Source organism: Dromaius novaehollandiae, chromosome 1, assembly GCF_036370855.1.
Source record: "Dromaius novaehollandiae isolate bDroNov1 chromosome 1, bDroNov1.hap1, whole genome shotgun sequence".
In the NCBI taxonomy this organism is placed as follows: domain Eukaryota; kingdom Metazoa; phylum Chordata; class Aves; order Casuariiformes; family Dromaiidae; genus Dromaius; species Dromaius novaehollandiae.
Window position 1 is genome coordinate 217,377,829 of NC_088098.1, and position 27,947 is coordinate 217,405,775.

Below are 27,947 nucleotides of genomic sequence, written 5' to 3' on the forward strand. Positions count from 1 at the left end.
CTGCCAGTCGTCTTAAATTTTACCAGCGGGCCCTTTGCAGACATGAATCAGGCTTGCTTTCGAGGGCTGGACCCAAACCAGGGCTCCACTTGTGAAAGGCAAGTGATTAAATGCTTGATCGAAGCAGCCAACTGGCATGGGAGCCAGCGAGCCGCGCGGGGCTGTGTCACACGAAGGCAACGAGATTTCTTCATCCTCAGCATAATTCACGAAGATGCTGCAAGCAGGGAAAAATGAAGTCATTTTTCTCACCCTTTTTGCAAAATGATGATGAGTTTTTCTTTTTGCTCTTTCTCTGCCTGGTTTCTGCTGTTTCTAGCCACGTGCTCCTTGTTCTTGCACGGCTGGGTTTGCTGGAAGCTCATGTTGTGCCTAGGCAGGGAAACGGGTTTGCTGACCTGTCACAGGTTGGGATGAGCTATGGGGACAGTGTGGAGAGCCCTCTGCTCTGCGCTGGTGGTGGCGGAGCTTTCTGCTGGTGGTGGCAACATCTCCTGTGGTCCGAGGATGCTGAGCCTGCTCCTTGGTCAGCGTTGAAGGGATGCACCACCGTGCTTGGACCAGGGAGTCTGCACGGCCGGTGGTGGCCTCGTGTGAAGCTACAGCCTCGAGAAGCACATGCTTGAACCCATCAGCACCATGAGGACTGCTACCCTGGTTGCGGTAACTTGCCCGTCCCCAGATTTTGCGCGATGTCCCCGGGCCGCGGGTTCAGGGGCTGGGCAGCAGCGAGGCACCCTGCCCTCCCGCGGCGGGCGGTGGGAGCTGGGCACCATGCCTCGGAAAAGAGCCGGCTCCCCCTCTCCCCGCGGCGCTGGCGGTCCCCAGGGCAGCGTAAGGTTTTAAAGGCCCATAAATGCTTCAGGGAGCATAAATATCTCAGCTGCCTTCGAGCAACATAATCGCCCAAACTACCTCAAATCCCCTCGATGACATAACCTTTTAAATCACCTTCAACTTTTAGTGTAAGCACTTAAACCACTAATAACATACACGGACAGGCATGTGCTTATTCACAGAAGAGCTGAAGCTTCAACGCATCCCTCTGGCTGCTTGGGGCTTGGGGACATGGTGCGAGAAAGCAGGAGCAGCCGCTGGGCTGTGATCGGAGCTACAGGATCCAGGTTCATGCAGGGCTGACTGGGGTTGAAGCTCGTTCCTGCAGGGCCAGGTGATGCTTTTGATGCAAACACTAAGGGTGACTAAACTGGGCATCCGGACCAAGCCCTGGGGTTGTTGTTGGTGATTATGGCTGTGGTTTGTCCCCTAAGACCTGCTGCAGACTGGGCTCATCCTGCTGAAGAGCTGGCATGTAACCAAGGGATCTTTGCTGGAGGATGTTCACTAGCGACCTGCTAAAACCCATGGAGAAGGCAACTCTGAACAGGATTTCTTTCTTCCCCGGTTGGGCTGGCACCACCTTGTCCCTCTCCCTGTGCCCAGGTTGAACCCATCCTGGTGGAGGCAGGGACGTCTCTCATTTAGGAGCATGGCTAGAAGCTGGTTCTTCTCATGATGCTATGATTGGGAAGGAACAGAAAAATGGATGGTTTTGTTCAATTCAGGGCAAAATTTTGTTTGGAACAGGCTGCAGTTTTTCAACGTCCCAAGAAATATTTGTGTTAAAAATTGGGCCATTTAAAAACCATTGGCTTCTCTACAGTGGGCTGAGCCCTTCCTTTGCCATGCGGGTGCCTTTCTGTGTCTGCAGTGGGTCCTGCAGGGACCCACATTGGTGTCTGCAGTGTCCAGCTGTCCCCATTGGGCTTGACGACCCTTTGGGGGTGACGGTGGGTATTTCACAGGCAGCGGCTGTCAGGGGGAAGGTTGGCAGTGGGTTTGAGACTGTCCTTCCTGCACAGACTCATAGTTTTCTCTAAGAAAGCAGCAATGAGAAATGACTCCCAATAACCAACAGTCACCGTAGGTCGTTTTATGGTCTCGTTGGGCAAGGTGGACTTGCCATCCCCACCGACAGACCCATAAATTAAGAGTTTGGCTCAGGCCATGCTGGCCAGATTAGTGCTGGGTTGAGCCCGGTGAAGCCAGTGGCTCTCTGGGGCTTAGTCTGGTGTGATGGGGCAAACCAGCACCATCCTGCTCCTTGGAGAGGATGCTCAGCTGCCCGTGTGCTGGTGGTGCTGGCCGAGATCCTCGAGAGAACGAGCTGAAGCTCTTAAGGGGAGCAAGAAGTTTTCCTTCAAAGTGCTTTTCTATCCGAAAATGTCTTTTTTTTGGATAGCTGTGAAAATGCCCCCAAAACTCAGCTCCTTCTCTCCCTGCCACCACTCACTTTGCTGGTCTTCCTGGGTGAAATTCAGTCCCATAGCATCAGCTTGAAAGCACCTGGCCACCCTCAGATGAGCATGTCTGACCTATCTGAGAGGGATGACGTTAATTTGTGCCTCAGAAATGCCCGTTCTCTCCCTTTCCTGCAAAGGGGAGTCCAGGGAACAGAGGAGCTGCCATTTGGTCAGATAGGTCCCAACCTAAAGAAACAAATCGCAGTGAAAAAAATAGCTTTTGGGGAATGTCTTGGGTTGGGGTTGGACAGACAGGATACAGCCATCAGCTACTCACAGGTGAAGGCATGAGTGCACTGAGCCGTCCTCACTCTGCTCATCACGGAGGGAGGACAACTCTTCCAAGGACGGTGCCTTCCTCCCACAAAGCTTCTCCCTGTTGATTTTCAGGGCCGGATATGTTCTGCGATTTCAATGGCAAGAAGTACAGCCCGGGAGAGAGCTGGCACCCCTATCTGGAGCCTCAGGGGCTGATGTACTGCATCCGCTGCACCTGCTCTGAGGTACGTGTCCCCGCGCAGCCGCGGCAGGAGATGGTGGTGACGCCACTGCGTTGGGGTGCTGCTTCGGCAGCCTTTAAACAGTCCAGTTCTGGTGTCAAAACTTTGCCAGAGAAGCTCCTTCTGGTCCCAGAGGGACAATAGATTAATTTATCTCCTTCTGAAGCCCCCATGGATGTTGGGTTGGCCTTGGGAGGGACTTGTCTCAGCGATGTGGGAGGGCTGTGGGTGGAGGTGGCTCAGGGCTGCAGTGGGGCCATGGATGATCTTTGATGATGGGAAATGAGCCTGTGTGAGTCAAGGATGGAGATGTGCTCAGCCCGGAGAGTTAAACCAACACAACCTGTCGCGATAACGGGGCCGTCATGCAATATTTTCCTTCTCTGCTGGGTGCCGTAGAGAAAGACTAAGAAAGGAGCAACTTTGGGAAGCTCTTTCTTCCCTTGTGGGGCTGAACATGTAGCCGAAACGAGCCACCTTTCTCTGCTCTCCCCAGAACGCCAACATGAGGTGCTACCGGATCCAGTGCCCGGCTCTGCAGTGCGCCAGCCCCGTCACGGACCCCCAGCAGTGCTGCCCGCGGTGTGTCGGTGGGTGGACGTCCCGTATCTCCGTGTCAGGCCAGAGAGGGGCTGATTGGGAGGGAGGAGGCAACATGACAGTCGTGGGCCCGTTTTGGGGCAGCTGGGCAGGAGCGAAGGGGAATTGTCTGACATGAGACAAGAAAACTCTTTACGTGCTTAGATCACTCCCTGGGGCCACCGCACCGGTGCTCTGCCAGGGACACCCAACCCCGTTGTCCCCTCATTCAAGCCGAGGAAGCAGGTAGACATCTTACAAGTGGAGAAACTGAGGCAGGTCTTGAGGCTTGGTTGCAGCCATGCAGGGTGTATCTCGATTGCACACACATGTCTGGGGCAGCTCAGCAGAGCTGGGTCTGGCCCCACTGGTGGGATCATGGCAACCACAGCTGCTCGGGCTGCCCTCACTGCTCTTTCCCTCCCCCAAATGTCTCTTTGATGGAAACGGACTTTTTACCAGACCCCTTTCCCCAACTCCCCCCATCCTGAGAAAGCTTTTAGGGACAAACTGTCAGTTCACATTTCAACGACAAACCAGAAACCAGCACTATATTGAGATCATTTGTCAGCAAAATGTTTCGGCTGTAGGAAAACAAAAGGGTTTCTCTCACGTGTAATTAGCTAAAAATGAAAACCACTTTTTTTCTAATTTCCCTCCAAAAGTCACTGATGGTTTTCGACTAGCTTTGCCACCACTCTGGCACAAGAGTGTTGGAGGTCTGATTTCACCCTTGCAGTGAGCTCAGAGTGGGCACAGCAACCTCACTCCCAAAAGCTTTTGCACACCTAATTCCCCTGGCCCTGGAAGCCAGCACAGCAGGAAGGCATGGCTGGGAGAGGGAGCTGCTCCTCGTGCCCTTGTCTCCTGGGTGCTTTGGTGGGAGATGCCTTTTTGGCAATCCCAGCCTGATTTTGAGATAGGGGATAACGCTGTGTTTACAGGATTCATACCAGGCATAGCTGGCTCAGCTCAGCCTGGATCTGGTGCTGCACAGTCTGATAAAAGTGGTCCATGTTTATGCCTCCCTCTGAAAGATGGTCCTGGCTCCCTGTTCTTCAGCCGGGGAATTGGCTGAGCACCTGTGCTGCATCAGGGCCGGGGAGGTGATGGCTCTCAGCCCACTGCTTTCTCTTCCTTCCTTCCAGAGCCAAACTCACCTTCTGGCCTGCGGGCGCCTGTGAAGTCCTGCCAGTACAACGGGACAACGTACCAGCAAGGCGAGATGTTCACCACGAGCGAGCTCTTTCCCAGCCGCCAGCCCAACCAGTGTGTGCAGTGCAGCTGCTCCGTAAGCTACTTCCGAGCTCGCGGGAGGCCAAGTGTGGGGGGAGGCAACGGGGAGGCAGGGAGGGCTTGGGGTCACGTCCTGCACCCCGACAATATCGCACTAGGTGAAAAACTTCCGAGGATGGTGGAGACCGGTCTCTACCTGCAGGGCTTGTGTCTACACTGCTGTGCAGGAGCAGCCTGAGGAAATCAGGCTCATCATCCACACACACAGCTTATTTGCTGGAGATCCAGCAGATCTCCAAGGAGAAGGACCTGGGAGTCCTGGTGGACACCAAGTTGACCATGAGCCAGCAAGGTGCCCGTGTGGCCAAGAAGGCCAGTGGCATCCTGGGCTGCATTAGGAAGAGCATTGCCAGCAGGTCGAGGGAGGTGATCCTGCCCCTCTACTCAGCCCTGGTGAGGCCACATCTGCAGTGCTGGGTCTAGTGCTGGGCTCCCCAGTGCAAGAGAGACATGGACTTAGAGGCAACAGGCACAAATTGAAGCATAGAAAGTTCCAGCTGAATATGAGGAAAAACTTCTTTCCTGTGAGGGTGACTGAGCACTGGAACAGGTTGCCCAGAGATGTTGTGGAGTCTCCTTCTCTGGAGATATTCAAACCCTGCCTGGACGTGATCCTGCTCTAAGTGACCCTGCTTGAGCAGGGGGGTTGGACTAGATGATCTCCAGAGGTCCCTTCCAACCTCAACCATTCTGTGATTCTGTGATCCCATGGGCCAGTTCTGGGCTGAGCCTGCTGGGACTCCTTGGGATGGGCAGGGGGCAAAGCCTTGGCTTTGAGCACACTCATGGATGTGTTTCCTTGCTGCGTGGACCAGCCTTCATGCTCTGGGCCTGTAACCACAACATCCAGCTCTCCTGCCCCACTGAGACGTTGTATGAGAGATGGCCAGCAGAGAGACCAGCCTGGGGGCTTTTCTACATACACTCCTGCTGCAGAGCAAAGGGGATTCCTAGACAGGGGATTCGGGGGAGATGATCATGTCTCCAAGGAGACATGGACATCATGTGCCAGTTCTTGGGCTTTAGAAGTTTCTGGGATGCTGAGTTTGGTGTCGAGGCAGCTGGTGGGACCAGACCCACTGGCCGCTGCTTTGCACATAGCCAGGGTGCCTGGGTGTCACAGTGTCTCCAGCAGCCAGTTCAGGACCCCTCCTGCCCAGCACAGCTTTACATGGCCAGAGCTCACCCTCAAAGCAGCTGGGAGATGACAGCAAAGATGACAGCATTCGCAGCAGACCCTGGCAGTGCTGGAGTCAGTGATGGCAAAGGGCAGGCACCCGGTGACCTTCGTCCCCTCTGCTTGGATTTAAGTGGAAGCTGGACCCAGTGCTGAGATACGTTCAGGTGCTCCAGCGCTGGAGGTTTATCTGCTCTGCCCTCCCAGAGGGCTGGGAACTCTCCCGTGAATCCGACGGCAGCCGGGATGCTGTGTGGTCCATGGCGCGTGTCTCCGGTGATGGATTGCCCGTCCGCCACCCATTCACCAGCGCCTGATAGATGTTCCTCCTCCCTGACCATCCAGCGAGGCCCTCAGACAGGCTTGGCTCCGCTCCGCCCCATCCTCTCCCACCCGCCGCCTGCCCAGACTGGGATCCTGTAATGCCTGTCAAAAACTGAGTCCTGACGCTTTGCTGGAGAGGTGAGAGCCAGCCAGGCTGGGGAGGATGGTGAAGGTGTGAGGAGCGCAGGGCTGTGCGTGCCAGGAGCTGAGTGCTGGGAGACAAATGGAGTGGCTTCTCCTCCCCGAGAGCAAGCGAGGAAGGAGAACATAAAGGCGAGCCGTGACACCGCTGGACTTGGCCGCTGCGGGGAAACGCTCGCAGCGGCTGCAGCCGCTCTGCTGTGAAAAAGAAGAGGGCTGCACAGACATGGCTTTCACTGCCTGCCTTACAGCGAGCTGTCGGACAGGGCCAGATGGCTCCTGGGGCTGGAGCCGCTCTGCTTGCCACGGCGGCCAACGGGCCCGTGCCAAGAGGTTGTTACTGCCTGCTGGCTCTTGGACGGCCTCGGTGGAAGAAGCACGGGGGCCAAGCCCGGTGCTGGGCACACGGGTGTGGGGATCACAGCGGACAGTAGCACCCTTGTCTGTGGGGCCAGGCAGGCAGCCAGCACCGAGGGAGCCACGCGAGGCGGCCCAAGCTGTCTCAGCCTCCAGCTCAGCGCGGGGAAACCGGGGAGGTGGGAGTGCTCTGCTGCGTTGGCGTTGATGCTCTTGTCCTCTTTGGTCTGGATAGCCTCCATCTCCAGCCAGGCTACGCAAACCTCTGCAGGACCGTGGTCCCCTTACCTCCCAGAGAGGCTGCTGTGTGTCACCTGAGCAGGGGGAATACTCCATTTGTCTGTGCTTTGCAGGTAGCAAATGCTTTGACTAAGCTTGGCCAGAAAAGAAAGCGGGGAGAGCTAGCCTGAACCGTCTCGCTCACACATGCCGAGAGCACACACGTGGAGGGTTACCAGCGCTCAGCTGGTTCATGGTAGTCAGTAAAGCTACCACACCAGGAGAGCTGGTCTGAGCCTTTGATGTTTGAGTAAGTCTTGGAGCTAGGTGACTTAGAGCTAGGTGGGAAGAGGAATAGCTTAGATAACTTAGAAATTATACAACTTTGAGGCTGGCTTCTCTCTTACTGACCCCAGCTGGACACCAGCCCACCCTTTGCTGGAGACAAACGCTGGGGACAGGGACACTCGAACCTGACTGTATATGTGCCCAACTGGCCCTGCTTTCCAACCCATGCCACCACCATCCCCTAGAGCCTGTGGACTTGAGTGTCCCTCTTGGAGGCACTGGCTCTCACTCAGGCTCTGTTTATTCGGTAGGATAATGCCTTGGATACGAACGGGAAAATAAAAGGAAAGCAATGAAGCCTTGCAGCAGTAGGCTCTTGCTGGGCTGCATCTGATGTTGTCAGCTGTTGGAACAGCTGCGTGAACAGCTGGTCTAAACCTCTTTGAAAATTGCCCCGAGACCAGAGCCTCCAGCATAAATTCTGTTTTTTATGGCATTCGCTCTTTTCTGCCTGTGGCAGGTCTTTGCAGTGACCTACAAGTCAGAAGAAAGGAGGAAACAGTTCCTCCATAGCCAAACCCTCTCCCTGCAGGTCCGTGCTACCTGGAGGTCACTTCCATTTCCAGCCCTGAGCTGGACAGCGGTGTTTGATTGTGGCCACCTCCACCAGATCCACTCATATACCAGATTTACTTCCTCCTCTTCACTTCTGCTGCATGGTGACTGTTCCTCATCCAATGTGATGGTGGAAGAAGATGCTGTGATTTCTTTTCCTGAAGACATCTTTGGTTAACCTCTTGCTTTCCCTTGGCTGACAACCTGTGGGTACCCCAGAGAAAATTGCTGCATGGAAAAAAAGACCTCGCTATTGAGGTCTGGATGCTGTTGGGCTTCTGAACTTCCTTTTCTGCCCTTCTGCAATACAGCACAAACTAAGCCCTGCAGCAAGTGGGTGCAAATCCATTGACTGAGGTGGGACCGGGCACGCTAAGTTCAAGACTGTCCTCGGCCTGTGGTCTTCAGCTTGAATCACTACAGTAATGGCATTTTCCAGGCTAAAAAACAAGCCAGTGGAGGCAGGTTTACACATGAACGTCCATCCGCAGTCTTGGCTTGGTGTCTTTACGTGCTTGGTTCTGGTGATGTCGAACGATCCAACAGAGAGGAAGGGCAGAGCTGTGGGCTGGACCTAGCTCTGGGTTCAGCTTCATAATTCCCCTTTCCACCTAGCTTCCCTGAGCACCTGTCCTGGGAGAGGTTAGAGAGAAGGTTTTTGTGCTGCTCTGAAGTGAGGAGCTCTATGCAGAGTTTATAGGTGTGCAGTGGCTGTTTAAGGTCTGGTAGCACTAATGATGCCTGAGAGCAAGGCACTGCCTCCCCCTCTTTGGGGAAGACCAGTCCACTCCACGCACGTGAGAGTAAGCAGAGTATGTACCAGCAACTCATGGACTAGCTGTGCAGCCTTGCAAAACAAGTGCCTGGTCACAGCAGCCACCTGGACAAAATACCCACGAAGAGCAGAAACAACATCAGGTTAAAAGCGACTGGTGCAATTTGAGGTGGTGCCACCTCAACATGAGGCATATCTGGCCTTGCTGAGACCTTGGTAATGCTGATAATGGTTTTTTTTTGCTCCTAGGAAGGACAGATATACTGCGGCTTGGTGACCTGCCCTGAGCTGTTGTGCTCCTCTCCCCTAACCGTGCCAGATTCCTGCTGCCAGGTCTGCAAAGGTAATGAGGGGTCCAGGTGCTGCTCCTGGGTGAAGGCTGGGAGCCACAGGTTTTGCTACAAGCTGGCATTTCCAGCCAATTACGTGGAGTTTTGGAAACCTCTGCTGTAAATCAGGCCATTCGCTGTCTCTGGGTCACATCAAGAAACAAAAGATCGGGGGCTCAGTTTTTTCTTGCATGCTTCCCCTCCCACATGTCCGTGTGTCCTGACTCCCTGTGGCCCCTATGCTGGCTAGGGCTGAGCTCTTTGTCCTGCTGCTGTGCATCGTGCAAGAGATGCGACCTGCACAGAGGGTGAAATCCTCCAGATCGTTCACCCACAAGCTCGGAAGTGGTTGCATGGACCGTGTAAGGATGGTGCATATGGCTGTTGCTCCAGGGAAGTTTCTGGGACAGTCAGGCCCTGGGGAAATCCCTGCTTCCACCCATGTACAGCATGGCCTTGGTTGGTCTCCATGGGGTGAAACTCTTGACTTTGCTGCTGTTTCCCCTGACTCGCACCTGGGAGGACAAGGAGAGAGTCAAGCCTGGCTGAGACTCCAGCTCAGGAGGGAACGGGCAGGTTCACATCTTGTTGCTTTGCATTTATGGGTGGCCCCATTTTTGCTCTGTCACACCAGGGCAGTTGGAACAACATCTTGGGAGCTACTCTATTCTCTTAATAAGAGAAGTATTCATGGAGCTGGAAGGCCATAGTGGTCTCCCGGCCACGGGCACAGCGTAACCTTGGGGTGCCTCCTCCAAACTCTCCCCTAGTTTTATTTAGGTGTTAGGGTTGCTGGCAGCTGCTGAAAACTAAGCAGAGAGCTCGCATTGGGGGTTGCCACCCACAGCTGTGCTAGGTTGCATTTTCTTTACGTTGAAACAAAAGTCATTAGGTTTGGCAAAATCACAGACCCTCAGGAGATCAGTGATGCTATATTTAGGACTGTGCAATGATCTCATGCACAAGAGAGAAGCAGACATTTTAGAAGTTTTGGTGGCACCTCTGTGGCCACACTGGCCTCACCAGGTGCACACATATTACTCTGAATGCAGAGGGGAATTTTGCTGTGATGCAGCCAGGCTTTCAGAAGAGCTCAGTTTCCATAGAAAGTCCTAGATAAGGGCTAGACAAGCTAAAGGGCTTTGCACACAGTGAGCATATCAGGAAAGCCAGACAGCTTTGCCCAGACTGAGCTGGTTGTGGATTACTAAGTGAGTAACATTCATGGAGTTGTGGACATCATCAGAGCCGTCCTTGCCCTCAGGGCATGTGTTGTTGACTCAGTGTTTCACAAGAAATGTCTTTGGCTTTCTTTTTAATGCTGCATCTGCCCCATCACCTCATACCTCTACTTCTGGGGTGGTTTCTTGTCACCTAACTTCAGAAGTCCTCAAGGCAATGTCTTTCTTGGAGCTCTTATTATAATCAGTGGGGATAAAAGGGTTTTCGGGATGGGACACAAACAAGTGGTGCTCCTACTTGCTTTGGGGGGATGTGAGTCACATATTCCAAGCACCTCTGTCTCCAGTCCTGGCAGGTGTACCAGCACCCTGCAGACGACTGTGTTTTGTTGTCCGGACCCCACTTGACCCACTGCATTTTATAGGATAATGTTTTTTCCTTGCAGATGGCTCATACGAGAAGTCCACGGAAGAGGAACCCCTGCAGTTAAACAGAGGTGTTGTAAGTGATGTTTGCATTTTAAAATTCAATTATTGCTTCTAACACAGCTGCATTAAACAGCTCAAAGAAAGCCATTTCCCCTGGGCGTAGTCTTCTACCAGGAAATGACCTGCAGCAGCTCTACAAGGGCAGTCAGTTCCTCAGGCAGCAGAAGCAATGACCTGGTTTGTGGTTGAACTGTGTCTAGGAGTTGCCTTTAACTGAGGGGTGTCAGCATGGGCTGAGGCCTTTAGCAGACCTCAGAGACTCCACTGGGGAAGCACTCTTGTTCTTTCCTCTGTGGCATCTCTGATGTCTTTGGGAGAGCACAAAACTTGCAGGAACTGGACATCTTAGGCACCTCTCCTCCTTGTTGGTTAACCTGGCTAAGGTTGACCAGTGGGTTAAAACAACGGAGAAATGGGGCCCCAGAGAGCAGACTTGGAGGTGCTCATCAGCCAGAAGTAACCCTCACCTGAAGAGTTGGGTGGCCCAAGTCTCTCTCTAGGGGCTTTTGCTTCAGTTGCTGGTTTCTCCTCTCCCCCTCGGGATAAAGGGTGTCCTGTCTCCCAGTGATGGCTCCCACAGAGCCAGCGCTGGAGCGGGACACGAGCATGCTTTCCCCAGGCTAGGAAAAAATGACGCCCTGGCTGCTGAGGGTTGATTCATGGTGACATTTCAGAGTTGGGCGGCCCATGCCAGGTCTGTGGGATTAGGTCACTTACAGCTCCTTGCCCTTCCCTTTTCCATACTGCTGGGTGAAAAGCCAGCGTCACACCTCCACTACCTATAAAATCTCCAAAATAGACACAAGGGGACCCTTTGTGCTGTATGTCTTGTCCCAGCATTTTGCTCTTGGAAGCCCAAGATGTTCCAGGGATCTCAGTCCTGCTGGCTGGCAGCCCCACACCAACCCTCCTAGGGCCATCCAGGTGAGAAGGCAGGATACGACCCGTCCTGACGTCTCCACCTCTGCTTGGGTTGCGTGGAGGCAAGTCCTGTTTCCCAGTAGGCATCTAGAAATAGCCAGCTCATTTCCCTGCCTGTGTTAGTGATGCAGGACCCCAAATGCCTCCCTGAGGGCATTGGATGGAGCATGTGAAGAGGTGGGTTCTGCCCCAGAGAGGGAGGATGACCCATGTACAGCGTGGGTAGGACAGCCGTGTGGGGCATTGACACAAATTGCTCAGCACCTCATAGGCGGTAGCAGCCACCAAGGTGGCTCCTGGGTTGTTGCTCATCTCTATGGTCTTTGTAGCTTCCCCTCTTGATGTAAGGTGTGCAGGGCACTGCATGGCTTTTTCCAGCATGCTTTAGAGAGAGGACAACTGAACTGCCTGGGTCTGAGTCCCCGTGTTGTCTCCGACTGTTCACAGAGGCACTCGCAAGACCAGTGCTCAGGGGAAGCAATGGGCAGGAAGCCGCTCGGAGCCACTGCGTCCACCATTCTCAGTTCCTCCCTGGAGTTCATTCCCAGGAGCTTCAAACCCAAGGGAGGAGGTGGCACCACCGTCAAGATCGTCTTGAAAGAGAAGCACAAGAAAGGTAAGAGGTGGAGGGGCTGGGGTGTCTGTATGTGGCCTAAGCTGCCTTCTCCAGGGCTTTGAGGGTCACCAGGGAATCAGTTTCAGCAGCATCACTGGCTCCTGTCCCCTGCTCCTCCACAGCCAACCTCACCCAGCTATCTTAACTTTGGTGGCTCAGGCCCCGAGCCCACACCCCCTTCTCTGCATGAATCCACCACTTTCTAAGAAAGGTTGGAGAAAGGCTGGTCCTTGGGCTGTTTTGGAGATCTGGGACCTGAGAAGGGAGGTGCTTGGCTGGAAGACCCCACATAGTCCTTCCAGGGCTCCCTGAGCATCCACCACAGAGCGACATGGTGGCTTCTTGCACCTACCCTCCATGTGGTGGGTGCTGTTGTCTTCTTCCTGGGAGAGACTAAGAAGGCAAGATGGGGAAGTAACCCCATGCAGCCAAAGGGGAAAGACAGGCGCCTTCTCCTCTTGGGGGCTCGTCTGCCACTGTGTGCCTAGAAGGGTGTTTCCCAGCCCTTGGAGATGGAGCCCTGGAGGGAATTTTGGGACCTCCAGAAATTTGCATGGAGAAGTCAGCAGGTGGCACTCTTCACTGTGCTTCGTGCTGCCTGGCCTCGTAGGGACCCTGGGCTCGCAGAGGGCTGGAGGCAGGTGAGGTCCTGCCCACACTGTCCCTCACCCCCTCCAAGGGGGTTGACCGCAGCAGCCTCCAGCTCCTATAGCCCTGTCTGCCTGCCCCATGGCACCTCCAAGGCAAGATGATTGCAATATCCCCGTGCCCACCGCGTCTGCTGCAGCCAGACGTGTCCCTCCATGTGCTGCCAGAGGGCCATGCCCTTCAAGATAGTGAGGCTACCCATTGGCAAGGTGGTAGAACATGTTGAGCTCCACCAAGCCTTGTGTGTGCAAAGAGGAAGAGGATTAACTTCTACTGGCAACTCCTTTCTTCCTCTTCCAGCTTGTGTTTACAACGGGAAGACCTACTCCCACGGGGAAGTGTGGCACCCTGTGTTACGGCTCTACGGCCTCCTGCCCTGCATCCTGTGCACTTGCAGGGATGGCGTCCAGGACTGCCAGAAGATCACATGCCCCAAGGAGTATCCATGTGACTATCCGGAGAAAGTAGATGGGAAATGCTGTAAAATATGTCCAGGTACGTGGGATGTTACTGGCCTGCTCTGTCTGGTCCTGCATACTGTGTCAGCTGCCTTCTGCTTCCTTCGTTTAGCCTTGGTGTAAGGCCCTGGGCATACAGATGTGTAAGGGTTCATATTGCTGGTGACTTGAATTCCTGCCGGGTGAATTCAGCCAAACAAGCACTGATGTAAGCGTTGGCCTGTCTTGGAGAGTAGCGGAACTGATCCAGAGTGAGGAAGCTGCACTGATCCTGAAAGGTTGCATGTGTTGGTTGGGTGTAGTTGCATGTGTAGTTGGGTGGGAGAAAGATGCCCAAGGAGGGACATGATAACAGTCTTCAGGCAAGTAGAAGGTGCCTTCTGGGGAGAGGGCATGGCCTGTTCTTCAGAGCCCAACTGGATGCGACGAGAAGTCACGGGGTTAAATTGTGGCAGCTGAAACATAGGTTTGAAATTAGGAGGACACTTGCTGGGTGCAGGGAATCAAACGTTTAGATGCTGGACCATCCACTTCTTCCTTAGTGAGACTAAAGATACTTCAAGTCTTCTTGGAGCCTGACCCCAGATGTAGCAATTGCAGAGTGGCCTTCTCCGACGTGTTGTCTTGGTGGTTTCATGGAGGGGTCTCACCAGGGAGAACAAGCAAGGGACGACGCCACACTAAGGAATGGGGGCTAACAGGCTGCAAACTAATTTCAGCTAGGATTTCCAAGGCTTCCGGCTGCCGACCAGGGAGGTTCTGGGATGGCCTCCCCCAGGGAGTGAAGGGCAGAAGCCCAGCTTGTTTTAATAAGGTTTCTGATATGTTTATGAGCAGGATTTATGATGTGGTGCCTGGTGGGAATGGGATGCGATGTCTGAGCAGAGCCCTTCCAGTCTTGCATTCCCGTTATAGCAGGTCTTTTTGGTTTAAAGTCTACAACTCTCTCTGCTGGGATCTCTTGTCTGCTGATCAATCTTCATTTATTTTCAGTTAAACACTCTGACCCAGCCAAAATGATTTTCTTCTTGCTTTCCAATGCTCATAGATAGCGATCATACACACACGTTGCTCAGCCAAGTTAGTTACATGCTTGTTCTTCACTACATGAAGATTCAGCCTGTCTTCTTTTCCAGGCACTTTCCATGACTGTCCTCCTCTAGCTCCTTTGTACGCACTAGCCTGGAGAGAAACGCTGGCTGATTTCTGTTTGCAACAGGGATCCTGATCAAAGGGGAATTGCTGTGGCTGGTCAGGCAGGGAAACCGTCGCAGCTGCTCAGGGGGAAAGCCAGGACTCCTGGGTCCTTGCTCCTCTACCCTGACCCGTTGCACACCAGGCCATCCAATGGCTCTGGTGTGAAGCTCTGAGGTTGTTCAATACCTGCTGTAGCTATGAGGGCATTTAGTTCCTCTTGTGAAGCTGGGGCTGCTGCGAGGGATGCAGAAAGCAGCCCATGAGTAGGTGAAAGGTAATGGTCTGGGATGGAGGTTTCCCTGCACCCAGACGCCATGGTGGGTGGCAGGCTGTGGATGTCCCCCTTCGTGTCACGCTGAGGCTGCAGAGCTGATTGCTTGTCATCTTCTTGCTGAAAGAGCCCTGCTTTGCATTTCTTTAGACTGGGATTTCCATCTCCTCTATGCCAGCATGCGTGAAGAGTAGTTCAGGACCCCCCCCAGAAAGCATGGGGGAGAGCAGAATCAGGCCTAAAATAACTGTCCTACTAAAATAAACCCCACGCGTCTATTTATAGCCTAACTTTCTTTCGAGTAGTGTAGAAAGCTTTAAGATCCAAAATGACTGCGAGAACAAGGCTAAATTCAGCAGAGCTGAGCAACTCTGCGTTCCAAGGACCACAACCAAAGGCAATAAATCTGCTTCCAAAACCATGGGGGATTCTTAATTACTCCAGAAACAAAAAAATTAACAGCTCTCCTTCACCAGGGATGTTAAAAAAGTCACGTAGGGTCCTGCCGGTGCCTCTGGCTTGGGTCTCCCCGCTGCCCCACGGAGGGGCTGGGGTGAAGGTGCCTTTGCGTGAGGGTGCGAGCGCGGGGAAGGGGGTCGGACCGGGTCCGAGCCCACACGCGGGGCTGAGGCCGGGCGCTCTGCCCAGGCAGGCCAGCCACAGTGCTGGCTCCCGTTCCCTGGGCTCATCTCTTTGCTTAGCTGACGTTGCTCCTTCGGGATGGCAGCGGGAGAGAGACGGGAACCGGGGAATCCAGCCTGGGGTTCATAACACGCCAGATAATGATAGTGCTGAAGGTCTCCTGCAGTGAGTACGGGGGATCCGAGCGGAAAAAATCCCCCTTCTCCATCCCCGCTGGCTTTGAGGCCGCCAAAACCAAGAGGAATTGAAAGTATGGGGGTTAGCAGGTCCACAGATACTTTATCAACATCTCCCTTCCTTTCGCTGTTGTTCCCACCTCAGGATCAGACTTCTTGCCCGAAAAGGCAGGATAATAATGCTGCAATTGGTGTTTGTCTTCTAAGGATGTAGGCAGCGCTTCCCGATCTTCCCCCCTCCCTAGCAGTGCCTCCAGGCAGCCCTCTGCCTCGCCAGCCTTCCTCTCCACTGAGGTGGGATGGCAACCTCCCGGCTTGGCAGACGGCTTCTCCAGTGGTGCAGACTCCCTGCCCTGCTGCTCTGGAGCTGTGTCAGGATCCATCCCCAGATCTGATCCTTCTCCCAGCTCAGCTGTGCTCAGATCCTGCGTCAGCGATGGAGCTGGGTGACACAGCATCGAATCCAGCGAGCTGCCTTTTCAACCTGGGTGCAGCGCTGACCTCTTCCAAGCTAGTTCCTCAGGGTCCTCCTGCCTCTTGCACTGCTCTTGAGGGTCCTGGTTAAGAAACTGTCTTTCTTTTTGCCCAGAAGCCAGAGTGAAACCCACCGATGAAATAATCACCACCCGATGTGGCAAGAACCCCAACCGCGTCCTGGTGTACATGTTTGTGCCGTCGAGCTCGGAGACCTCCAAGGAGATCCTCAGGACTATCGCGATCGAGAAGGAGCCATCAGAAGAAGTGGAAATCTACAACTGGAAGCTGATTAAAGGTGAGTCGCCTAACGAAACCAGCCAGCAATGGAAAAGGTGTGTGTGCACCACTGACCTCTCCTCGCACCCAGTCTGTGTGGCTGGAAGGATTTATGCTCGCTTCTTTGGTACTGCTTTGGGTTTGAGACTGGCTTGAGCTTTTCGACACAGTTTTGTGCCCAGTGGTTTCCAAGCTTTGTTTGATCTTTCAGGCTGTAGAGCTTTTCTACCGATGCTCCCTACCTTGCATAGTGAGTTGAAACCTTCTAAGAGCAGGCTGGCTTTTCTAATTCCTCCTTTCACATCTGTTCGCTGTAGTTGCTGAGTCCACCAGGCATGCAGGCCAGAGGTTGGAAACCACTTTTGTCCCCAGCATATCCAGCCAACTGCTGTAGCACCGTCCTGAGGCACAGTACGTGGGCAAACAGGGCAGGGGCCATGGGGCCGTCCCTTAAACCAAGCCTGCTTTCATGCCAGATGCACGTGGAAACCACCATGGTCAAAAAAATGTTCTGGCCACTGTATCTTTTTCTTCTGCTCTTTCTTTTTCCTGGTCCACCAACCACTGGGAGCAAAGCTTGCAGAGCTGCCACAAAGGTGCACGCTGGGAAGATGAATTTCCCCCAGGCCACTTTTTGGCCCAGTTGATTTGAATCCTCCAGTTGGGGTGTTCTCCTGAGGTCGAAGCACAGCTAATACACCCGCATCAAATAACACCAACGTTTTGCTCTCTTGCGGTGCCTTTAGCTGTGCAATGCTCTTGTAGAGCAGAGCAGTCTCCACTAGAGATGCCTGGTCTGGTAGATATCTGAGGTCTGTTTCTCCCGGGCTCTGGAGGGGATTGTGGTGCTGGGCTGTGCCCCATCCTGAGGTCTCCATTGGACGTATTCCACCCCTTGCAAACAGCTGGGCACTTCAGGTGGGTCACAGCCTACCTGTGGTTACAACGACCCTTGGTGCCTATAGCTGGATGTCTTCTGGACATCTATAAATAGATATTCTGGTCTCTTGTGTCTTACCTTACTGCCCCGGATGGAGTTCTCAGCCTTCCTGGGACTAGCTTTCCCTAGCTGCAGTGGATGGGTGTGTGGGCACAGATGGATAATTACTGCAGCAACCAGAGAAATTAACTCAAGAGACGGAGCCCTGACTGTCACCATGTCTCCATCCTCCCCCTGCCATCCTCCATCCTCCACGGCTCCCCTCTCCCCTTCCTCCCCCCACTCCAGCAATCCTTCACAATGGCACCTTGTAGCTGGAGGACAGCTCTGAGACTTCACTGTCTGGGCCCCACCGTTTCCGCTTCTCACTGTTTGGCAGAGGTCACTACCCAAACTGTCTTGCCACCTCCAAGGCCAAAAGCTTAGAGACTGCACGGAGCTCCTGAGCCCTGCCAGCCAAGGACAGGGGAGGCCCTTGTCCCCGAGGCCAACACAGCTCTTTTGCTTGGCAGAGTGAAGTGTTACTGTTGGGAAAGAGCATGAGCTCAGTCACATATGGATTCCACCTCTCCATGGTCCATCACTCTACCAACAGAGCAGCATGTGTGGAGAAAAGAGGCTGGAAGTCATGCCTGGAGTCCGTCCATCTGCCTTTGTATGGGCTTATGATACCTACGTGGCCTCATCTATTTCTGTGTCGGGACAATTTCCTCCATGAGGCAGTAGGCAGGAGGAGAAACCAGCAGCAATACCCATTCAAAAGCTTTACGCAGCTTGCTGGTGGTGCACAACCAAGCCTCAGATGAGTCACAGTGAAGGCTTCCCCACACATTAAGGGGTCTGAGTGCCTCAGGAGTTTTGAAACGTGACTTTCCAATGTTTTGGAGCAGGAATTATCAAGGGGAGTGAGGACAGAAAAGGAACAGGCAGGATCAGAGAGACTGGCATGGTTCATAGGCTCTGTCATTGATTCATGCCCCTCACTCAGCCTTGCTGGATGTTTGAGCTATACCTGGAGGCACGATTTTCCCCATGGAGCTCTTCCTCATCTTTGCCCTGCCAGACTGTTGATTAGACAATGACCAAAATATTCCTTTCTATCCTGAAAATCTGCAGCTCTGGGACCTTCTGCAATTCCTACTGTTTCACCACACTCGTGTACCCTCAAACATACGTCTGGGCTGGAGAGGCCTGAAGAGGTCCAGACCAGCTGCCCCCACACTTTTCTGACATATGCTTGAAGGTCTGCTGCCGTGGAGACACTACTGCCTACGTAATCTTCCAGACCCACAAGGCCCTTCCTCGGAGAGAACTTTTCCCGATGTCCAACCTCCCTGCAGCTCAAGCTCATGCCTTCTTGTCCTATCCACCACAGATGTGGAGAACAGGAGACTCCTTTCCCTGATGCATTTGAAGATGTTCTCCGCTCTGGACTCCCTCCATGTCTTTCTTGAAGTCCAGAGCCCAAAACTGGATGAGGGGCCCTGGTCAAAGCTTTTCCCCTTGTGCCCTGCTGGGACGGATCTCATGCCCACGTGTGCAGCTGTGTTCCCTCTCACACATGTGTGCACGCTGGCTGGCTGGGCATCTCCATCCAGCCACTGATGGTCTCGGGTTCATGTGCTCCCTGAGATGCTCCGGGAGGTTTATAATATGCAGGTATGCCTTGTACCGTGAGCTCCTGGGAGAAAAGCTTGGCACTTGGCTGTAGCAAGACATTTTGCCTACTGCGCACCGTAGGTCTCTCATTCAGATCTCGTTGTTTACCATCCCACGCTCTTTTCTGGGTCAGCCACAAGTTTTACCAGGAGTGGTTCCACGGCTGCTTCCAGGGCATCTGTGAGGATGTTGTCCCACACTGGTCTAAGGCTCATCCCGTGACAACTGCCGTAGAAATACCTGTTTTGTTGATACTCAGTAACTACTGGCACCAATTTCTTGAATGAGACAACATCTAAACAGTCATTTTGCTTCCCTTCCTAGTCTGTAGAGAGAAATATTTACCGTTTATCCCATCCACCTATTTTAGGGTGAGCAGAATGGCTCTCTAGAAGAGCTGATCCTTAATTCATTTCTCTTTTCCTCTGTGGTACTGGCCCGTGTTCATTTTTTGATCCTGAGATGGTGCATAAAGCACCAAGAAAGGTGGTAAGTGCATGGCAGCCCCACGCCTTCCCTCCATCACTCATCCTCATCAGCCTTGTGAAGAGTGAACCAAGGATCTACCTGATGTGAAATGACTTTGTCTGGCCTTAGCTCTCCCAAATGCTCTGATTCTTTATCAGCTTGATCCCATATTGGCTTTTCCACGGATGGCAAGCTGAGTGGGCTATTCTTATCTGCGCCGCTCCGCTCTCTCGTCGCGCCTGCTGGCACAACATCTGCATTCTTCCACTGCTCTGCAGCTTCCCAGCTCCTCGCATTTGTCAAAAATGACCATCCGGGGGCCAAAGGTCTCAGCCAGCTCTCCGAGGGCCCTTGGGTGAAAATTATCTAAGTCGCTTGATTAAAAGATGTTTATCTCTTGTAGCTCTTGTTTAAACTATCCTCTTGGTTACTAATGTACTGGAAAGTGCTTCATGAGCCACAGCGGCTATAAGCACACCCTCCTGCTCCTTTCTAAGTATAGACCAGAAGGATTTATTGAACACTTCTGACTTTTTTTGCGTCATTAACAGTTTTATTACCTCCATCCAGTATCTTCTTTTGTTACTGGTAGGACTTCTTTTCCTGGCCCACTTAAATGACTTATATTAATAGTCCAACTAGGCACATATTTTTCTTGATGTCTTTGACTCCTGTTTTAATTTTCCACACTCTGTAACATCTCGTTTATATGGATTGCTAGTCAGTTCCCGTTTGTAACGTATTCTTTTTACGTGTAATTGCTGCTGGGAATCAGGAAAGTCTCTTAACCGAATGTGGGGGACCACGTTGCCTCCGACATCTGCAGGCAGTAAGGTGCTGGATGCAAAGGGTGCCTGCGGTGGGTGGGAGGTCAAGTGAGACATGGGAAGGATATGCCAGGCATACCTGCTCTCTTCGTCACGCTTTGCAAACAAATGCGAATATCACAACCCCTAATTCTGCAGAAAGGTCACTCCTGTTGCTAAACGCAAGTTCTGGTTTTCTTGTGTCAAACTTCCAGCTCAGGCATCTCCACTGACAGGCTGATGCTGGCACAGAAAGAAATATCAATCTGTGCTGAAATCATTTTGGCGTTTCCTGTCCCGGTGAAATTACGGAGCTGGGAGCAGGGCAGTGGAAAACCTCAATCTTGGCTGCTTCAAGGAAAGCAGGGTCTGAGGACGGAGGGGTTGCTGTGACCAAGGAAAATGGGGAGAGAGGTGGTCAGCCTGGGAGAGCGAGGCAGGGCATCCCGGGATACCCCTCGGTGCCCGGGACTGATGCCCCGTGTTTCTGTCTGCAGGGATATTTCATCTGATACAGACCAAGAAGATCAGCAAGCAGGAATTCAAGCAAGAAGCACAGAACTTCAGGCTGATCACCAGGACGAATGAAGGTAGAGAAAAATAACCCAATTTCCCCAGTCCTCCAGCATACCCTGCCTGCCGCAGTCTCCTGGCCCGAATGCCCCGTATTCTGCTGACGTGCCCCAGCTCCTCAGTAAAGGCTGCGTAAATCACCTAACAGCGTGCGTAGTGAACCGCAGGGAGAAAACTTGTGCAAATGTAACCGGGCAGGGCTGACCTGTCTTTACAGGCATGTGCAATACTCCTGGTTACATTTTCACTTTATGGTATCAGAAAGGGCAGCCAACTTTCTAAAAGTGGACACACACTTGTGAAATCCAAAGGTTACATCTCTCCAAAGCCCATAAAACTGTTTGATTTTTATATCTAATCCATCTGGCGTTACAGGGGAAAAAAATTATGCAAGGGATTTGAAAAAAATAAACTCTGAAATATTAAAAAAAATCTTTCTTAATGTTCTTGGATGAGCGTAAATGTTACAAAAAGCAGGAATTCCAGTGCACATGCCGAGAGTGCCTGTGCAGAGTGAAACTGCATTGCTATTTCCCGCTGGCTGCCTCTTCACTTTGACTGGATTAGAGTCTAATGGATTAAGTTTGAATTGAATCCGTTCCCATATTGTTCATTTGATAGCACTCCAGCACCTATGGGCCGGGGGCTCGGTTCAGTCGGCAAAGAGCCCCGCTGCCCAGTATGTACCAGCGCAGCCAGTGCCAGCTGAGCACTTACTGGGAGGGTGGCCGGGGTGGACAGAAATCTGTTTTCACTTCCAGTTCACACGAGACAACGCTTCTGGGCCAAACGCTGGGGGAGCTGAGCTGCCTTCAGAAAAGTGGGCACTTCTCAGCATCCTCCTCCCCAGCTGTTTCACCCCCAAAGGCATCGGGGGCTGCTCCCTTACCCTCTTCACAAGGTGCTCCCAAAATCTCCGGCCCATGCTCCCTTCTTCTTGCCTTGGTTTCCCCTTAGCCCAGCTCAGCTCTGTGGCCGTGTCTTTCCCCCAGGCAGTTTTGGGGCAATGGGGATGCTCTTCCCAGTCCCAGCTGGCCCCTCTTTGAAGGGTGATGCTTGGCTTCACTCATGCGCGGCAGAGCTTTTGTGAGCAAAACTAAATTGGGCTCCAAATGTCAGAGGCAGCAATGCCTAAAATAACTGTTTGAAGTCCCTTTCACTCATCCTCCTTTCACATGCAGCGGGATTAACACCGTGACACAGTGAGCCTGTTTTTCCGGCAGAAGCTCCCCATGACCTCAGCACCGCGCGCTGCGCGACTTCGCGGGGGCACCGCTTTGAGAGGGGCTGCGATGTGAGGGAGGAAAAAAAAAAGGACAAATAACCCTGTTGTGAAATCATCTCTCTGCTGTTACCGCAAGTTCTAGGAAAGCATTGGCCGGTGATTTCTCCACAACAGGAGATTAATTCAGCTAGAAAATATGCCTCCCAGGGATGACGACATTAGGGCTGCATAATCCTTCCTCGGATCACAAGGGCTGCGACCACCTAGGGGGAAAACAAGGAAGGTTTCAAGCCACCTTCTGAGGTCTGGAGTTGGACCTCAGCGGCATCGCCGGGGAGCTGAGGTGGAGGATGCAGGGACGCTGCTGTTTTGGGGGGTGGGAGAGGGCTGGGCGAGTTTTTTGCCATTGTCACGGCATCACCCAACTCCCTTAGGTGCATTTTCTTTGCAGGGTGTTTGCGGCTCACTGATGAGGCTGAGGCCTGGGGCATGGAGGGTTTCTTTTGAAGCAGCATCTTCTCCTAACTTAGGTTGTTGCAAAGCTTTCATGAAATGCCAAGGCTGGAGCGACAGCTGGAGCAGCGAGCGGAAAAGCGATTGTAAATGTGGGAGTTTTCAGTGCTCGCCCCAAGAATTGGGGCTGATGTATACCCACACACGGCCAACGAAATGTGAATTTTGGCTTTCTGTTGATGAGCCAGAGGACAAACAAAATGCTTCTCCCCTGGAAGGCACAGAGCCAGCTCTAATCACAGATACCTTTGGGGATGTGCCGGGGGCTGCACGAGAGGCAGCTCATTTGCTGCACTAACTGGCCATGCTGGTGGAGGATGTGTCCCTAACCACCCAAGCTAAAACACACTTTTGGGAGACAGAGATATGAGACTGATCCCTGTTTCAGGCTGAGAAGCTTTGTTTTTGAGAGCACGCAAGTAGTTTGCCAGGGAAAGCATAAGAAACACCGTTGATTGCTTCGCCTATGTGTTAATTCTATTGCAGAAGGTCTATAGGGGCGTATAGGTAGCGTTTCTGGTTTCTTCTGCTACTTGGCTGAGGAGAGAACGTCAAGCCATGCCCAGATGGCAAAATCTATGACTCCAGATTACGGGACCACTAATGAGCCAGTCTGACAGTGGCCCACATTGCGGGCAGGCCTCTCTCACCACCTCTTTCCCAGGATGGTTCCTGCAGGGCTTCCAGTGTGGAGATGCTACGCATGGGCAAAAAGTCTGTCGCCTTCCTGATACAGTAAGTTTCTGAGAGTCGTTGCTAATCCATGTCCATCTCTCTTCATCCAGGTCACTGGAATGTCTTCCGAGCCCAAACCTCAGACCTGAAGATGACAGAGAGTCCAGAGAAAGAAACAAAGAACTTGTAAAGAAAAATCGTTCAGCTTGCTTTTGATTTATCTACACACACACCCACACACACACACACGTATATATGAAAAAATTGCATTATTAAATAGACTGGCACAGCTGTAAAAGGAAAAACACACCAGTGTAAATTACAGAAACTCAAGCAAACAAACCAAATTGAAACACCACCACCATATCCGGGTCTAAATATGGCTGCAGCCACGGACGTGACACCCTTGGGAGCACTCCAGCAGACGTGTGGAAGAGGCTGTTTGTTGTCTTCTGCCATCAAAGATTTCAGGTGTGCAATGAAAGGAAGAAGAGACAAGAGAGTGATGTGAGGCCTGCTGCAATCCCCAGCATTTCTGAAGAGCATCAGGAGCTAACAGCAAAGCAAGACAGGACCATCCTTTCTTCCAGTGCCAGCTTAAAGACAACCTCAAGGAGAGAAAGTCATCTCAGTTTCCTCTCTTGGAGCCCCTGTGATCTGCAGAGGGTTTCTTTTGCAGAAAGTCCCTTCAAAAGGTACTTCTCCAAAAATCTCAGGTCTTCTCTCCTCTGTTTTAGCTGGTAGAATACTTGGAGGATTGGAGGACTAGAGATGCTTTAATACTGCAAGATAAGTGGGCCCCAATTCAGCCAGGACTTAGGCCTGGTCAGACTTAAATTCTGTGAGTCATCATGCCTCTGTCTGTAGAAATCTTTATTTTCTCCAGGTTCATGATATGCTTCAACCCCTGGCTGGACTGGAGCCCTAAACAGCACCAGTGGAGGAGGAAGAGGAGTTTTATTTCAGGAGATTCCCATGTCTGACTTTGTATTTTCTACTTACCAGTTCTTTAAATCGAATTCCCAGCCACTGGGAAAGGAAATATGTCTCCCTCGATAGAAGACTGAAAGTCTTTTTTCTCCTGGTCAGCAGATGACCTCTCAGCTTTGTTCTCCAGCTTTCACATCAGGAAGAGCAAGATCTGACCTTCCTGCTGGGGAGAAAAGGAACGAAGCACAAAAAATCCTGGAAACCAAACTGCTAGCGGAGACCTCTATGCCTTCTTTCTACATCCCGCGGAGGCAAAGCACAGAACCAGCGGGAGGTTTTAGGGCTCTTTTCCTTCTTTGCAGGTCACTTGAAGATGCACTTTTTGAGAGGACAGATTTAGCCTCTGAAACCCATTGCGTCAGCGCGGAGAGAGAAGCGATGCAGGAGGTCCCATGGCCCCTGGCTTTCCCTCTGACACCTCTGCCCCGGGCTGGACCTGGCTGAAGCTGTCCATGGTCAACCCCGTAATTTCCTCTCCCTTCAGCTCCACTTTCCCTTCCCAGCTAGAACCGCACTTCCTTTGGGCTGTGTTTCAAGGGCAGCGTTTGGGCACCACAACGTCACCTCGTTGCTCCTGACTCCCCTTCCCCACCTGGCAGAGTGCCCTGCTGCTGCTGGAGAGGAGAAAGGGGCTTGGGGAGGTGATGTTGCCCTGTCACTGTGGTGGGAGGATGCTGAAGGGGAAAAAATGCAGTGTTGACCACCGCCACGGCTGCTTTTGGCTGTGCTTTGCTCCTGCAACGACATCCTGGGCTCTGCTGGTCACCTTCAAGTGGTGATGCTGCTGCTGGGCTCTTGGGGACACCTCCCGGTGCCATTGTCACTGCGGCCATCAGAGGTGAACGGCAGCCAGGACTGGTCCCAGGAAGGGAGCCAGGGCCACTCTGTCCTCCCCAACCTCCATTTCCTTCTCCACATTATGAGGCCTGGGGCTCCCTGATGTGCTCTTAGCCTTTGGTGGCAGACACGAAACAAAGTCCCTGCAAGCCCAGGGAGGTCCCCAGCGCACTGTTGGGGTGTCACAGCCCGTCCGGGGGTTGGCACGCAGCCATACGCCTGAACCCACACACCACCCCTTCCCACCGCCCAAGGACAGCCGGGGCAAACGCTACGGTTGTCCTCAACTCCAGTACAATTTTACTTTAATTTATACCCCAGAGAAGGATTTATATACCGACCTATCCACCAATTCCGCTCCTGGCAAATTCAGCAGCAAAACGGCTGCTCGTTTCAGGGCTGGGGCACCCAGCTGGGACTGGGGGATGAAATCCTGCCCTGATCACTGGTGTCACCCCGATCAGATAGCCATCGTCCCCGGGGCTCCCCGTGCAAGTTACCGCCCCTCACGGGAGGCTCCGTCTCCTTGCCGTGGTAGTCTGCAAAATGTAACCTCCGGCGCTAGCAGCTAGCTGGGTCTGAGACCCCCAAACTGCACTAAGGTAGCTATTAAGCATGTTGTTATGCTATATATTTATATATATCCTACATAATATCTACTGTGCTGTATTCACAAGAGGGGTATCTCCCAAAGGGCAAACAGGACCATTTCTGCAGCAATGGGGAGGAGGGCGTGCAGCAGCACGGCCGTCACCCAGACTGGAAACAGCTTTGGGGGATTTTCAGGTTGTTTTGGTACATGTGTTTATCCCCGGTTTCTTGTTTTATTCTGTTTTGATAAATCTATTTATTTGGAGATCCAGATCTGTCTGATAAATCTGATTAAAATATCTTCTCAGTTCACCGTTCCGTGCTGGCTCTCCTTGCTCTGGCAGGCTCGAGGGGTCCTCACGGGTCCACGTTACGGCTCCAGGGCTGCACCAGGATCGTGTCCCGGCAGGATCTGCTGCTCCGGCTCCCCACAGTCACTCATGCACCCTTCTTGGGGCTGGGATGGGGGAACCGTGGCCTGGGCAATGTCTCCTTCACCTCCGGCTCCCTTGAGCACACGGTGCAGGCGAGGACCACGCTGGCCCCGCTCTGCTGCAAAGAGATGCTGTGGACCAGTGACGGAGGGAGCGGGAGGTGGGGAGATGGGGAAAGGATTCCCAAAAGCCCTGCTCTTGCCACGCGTGGTTCCCCTGGCCACGCTGGGACAGAGCAGGCAGATGACCCCGCTTTGGCTGTCCATGGTCAGAGCGCCCCATTCAATGTCCCTTTGGCAAAAGCTAGCTGAGATAAGTGGACACCTCTCGCCCTCGCAACACACCTGGGTGCCCTGGCTGCCTTCAGCTCCTGCCTTCAGGGACAGTCCCGTCCGTGAAGGTGTGGGAGCAGGAGGGTCTCTGTGTTGATAAGAAGCTGGGGTTTTGCAGAGAAACATCCCAGTGATGACGTAGCCACATTTGCACTCCACAAGATACCTTGCTCGCCGTGAACACGTCCTTGGGGGCTGGCGTGCAGAGGAGAGCATCCTGCCGCGTGGGGTGGCACCGGCACAGCCCTGACCCCACTTGGGCACAGTCCACGGTCAGTTTGGGGCTGAAAACTGAGCTCACGCTGGCAGCTGGCACGGGGGTCAGGCGAAGGCTGGGGGCAAACTCGGGCCAGGAAACGGGAGGGTCTGGCGCGCTGGAAGAACGCCTAAGCAAGCTGTTAAGTGAGTGCAGGTGCTCTCTCTTGGAGCGGCGAGCGCTCACGCGGGGCTATAAAAGGATCAATCGCGAGAGCAGCTCCCACCCTGGGGACGGCTGTGCCTTCCCCTTCTCGCTTCGTTATGCTCTGAACGGCCAGGGGTTGTTGCCACACGCTTGGGCTGTGGACCGACACCAGGCCTGCGCGCGTGCAAAGGATGGAGGACTTGGTGCAGGAGCATCGCGACCGTACGCGGGGCCCAGCCCTTAGCCCCGGAGCCAGCAAGAGACCAGGCGCCTCGCCAGCTCCCAGTCCTGGCTGCTGCGGGCCTGCAGCAAAGAGCAACCAGGGAGAAATGTGGCAGCGAGAACGCCGGGGCACGGGTGCACGTGGATTTGGTACTGCTGCATTGGGCACTCCCATTTCGGCAAGGTGGAGGCACCGGCCAACGTTGCTTGAGCTAATGATAGCTGAAGTGGCAGGGACCGGTGGCCAGCAGCACCTATCTGCGGAGCAGGGAGTGATGGATCCAAGGGGTTGTCTCAGCTCTGCACTAGGGTCTTCAGGTGGGTGGACAAGGGGCAGGGAGGGAGCTGCACCAAGTGCTGAGAATTGGTGCTCAAAAGAGGTTAGATGGGGCCAGGGATTGGCTGAGAGGGGTTTGGGAGCAAAGAAACTTCCCTGCTTTGTAAATCAGCAGGGCTGTGTTGAGGAAATACCTGGCTCCGCATCCACTTCTCCTGGCTGGAGACACCCAGGAGGACCCAGACATCTCCTGAAGGGACGTGGTGTCTTTTGGTGGGAAGCCATGGTGTCCATGCTGTGCATGACAGCCACGCTGCAAGGATGAGTTTCCTCCATCCCTGCCACGTCTCTCCCAGCGAGGGGAGCCCAGGCTTGTCTCCGACATCCCCACGCTGCCCTGTGCCGGGTTCCTGCCCCCCATGCTCCCCACTGCGCTGTGCCTAGCCACGGCTTGCAAGGCCGTGCAATGCACCCGGACATCGGATTGATCCAGTTAAATTTATGCAAGGAAAAACAAGGACCCCAACAAACTAGTGATGCTTTCTGAGCTGTTGGGAATCCCAGGAAAGGATGAAGGGGAGGGGCAGGAGGAGGGACAAGTCCTGAGTCTCGTCTCATGGCTGGAGCAAGGCTGCTGCGTGCGTGACTGAAGGCGAGTGCCTGCGGGGAGGATGCTGCCAGTCCCCTGGCAGAGGCTGCCCCTTTGCTCGTCATCCTAATTAACTCACACTTGCAAGCTCTAATTGA

The 27,947-nt window shown here is 53.3% G+C and overlaps 1 protein-coding gene across 1 annotated transcript; it reads left to right on the plus strand.

The window, feature by feature from the left end:
• Positions 1 to 2,699: 2,699 nt before the first annotated feature.
• Positions 2,700 to 25,842, plus strand: CHRDL2 (chordin like 2). The gene is made up of 10 exons (XM_064505254.1): positions 2,700 to 2,806; positions 3,300 to 3,393; positions 4,531 to 4,673; positions 8,824 to 8,917; positions 10,531 to 10,586; positions 11,942 to 12,110; positions 13,059 to 13,253; positions 16,092 to 16,274; positions 20,626 to 20,718; positions 23,225 to 25,842. Exons 1-10 carry the CDS (start codon positions 2,702 to 2,704, stop codon positions 23,302 to 23,304), a joined length of 1,212 nt encoding a protein of 403 aa, XP_064361324.1. The 5' UTR covers positions 2,700 to 2,701; the 3' UTR covers positions 23,305 to 25,842.
• Positions 25,843 to 27,947: the final 2,105 nt, after the last annotated feature.

Excerpts from the sequence above, each read along its gene's own strand:
- CHRDL2 (XM_064505254.1), top strand. The coding sequence starts at position 2,702 with ATGTTCTGCGATTTCAATGGCAAGAAGTACAGCCCGGGAGAGAGCTGG. Across the intron at positions 12,111-13,058 it reads GAAAGAGAAGCACAAGAAAG|CTTGTGTTTACAACGGGAAG; the intron begins GTAAGAGGTGGA and ends TTCCTCTTCCAG. Across the intron at positions 20,719-23,224 it reads GATCACCAGGACGAATGAAG|GTCACTGGAATGTCTTCCGA; the intron begins GTAGAGAAAAAT and ends CTCTTCATCCAG.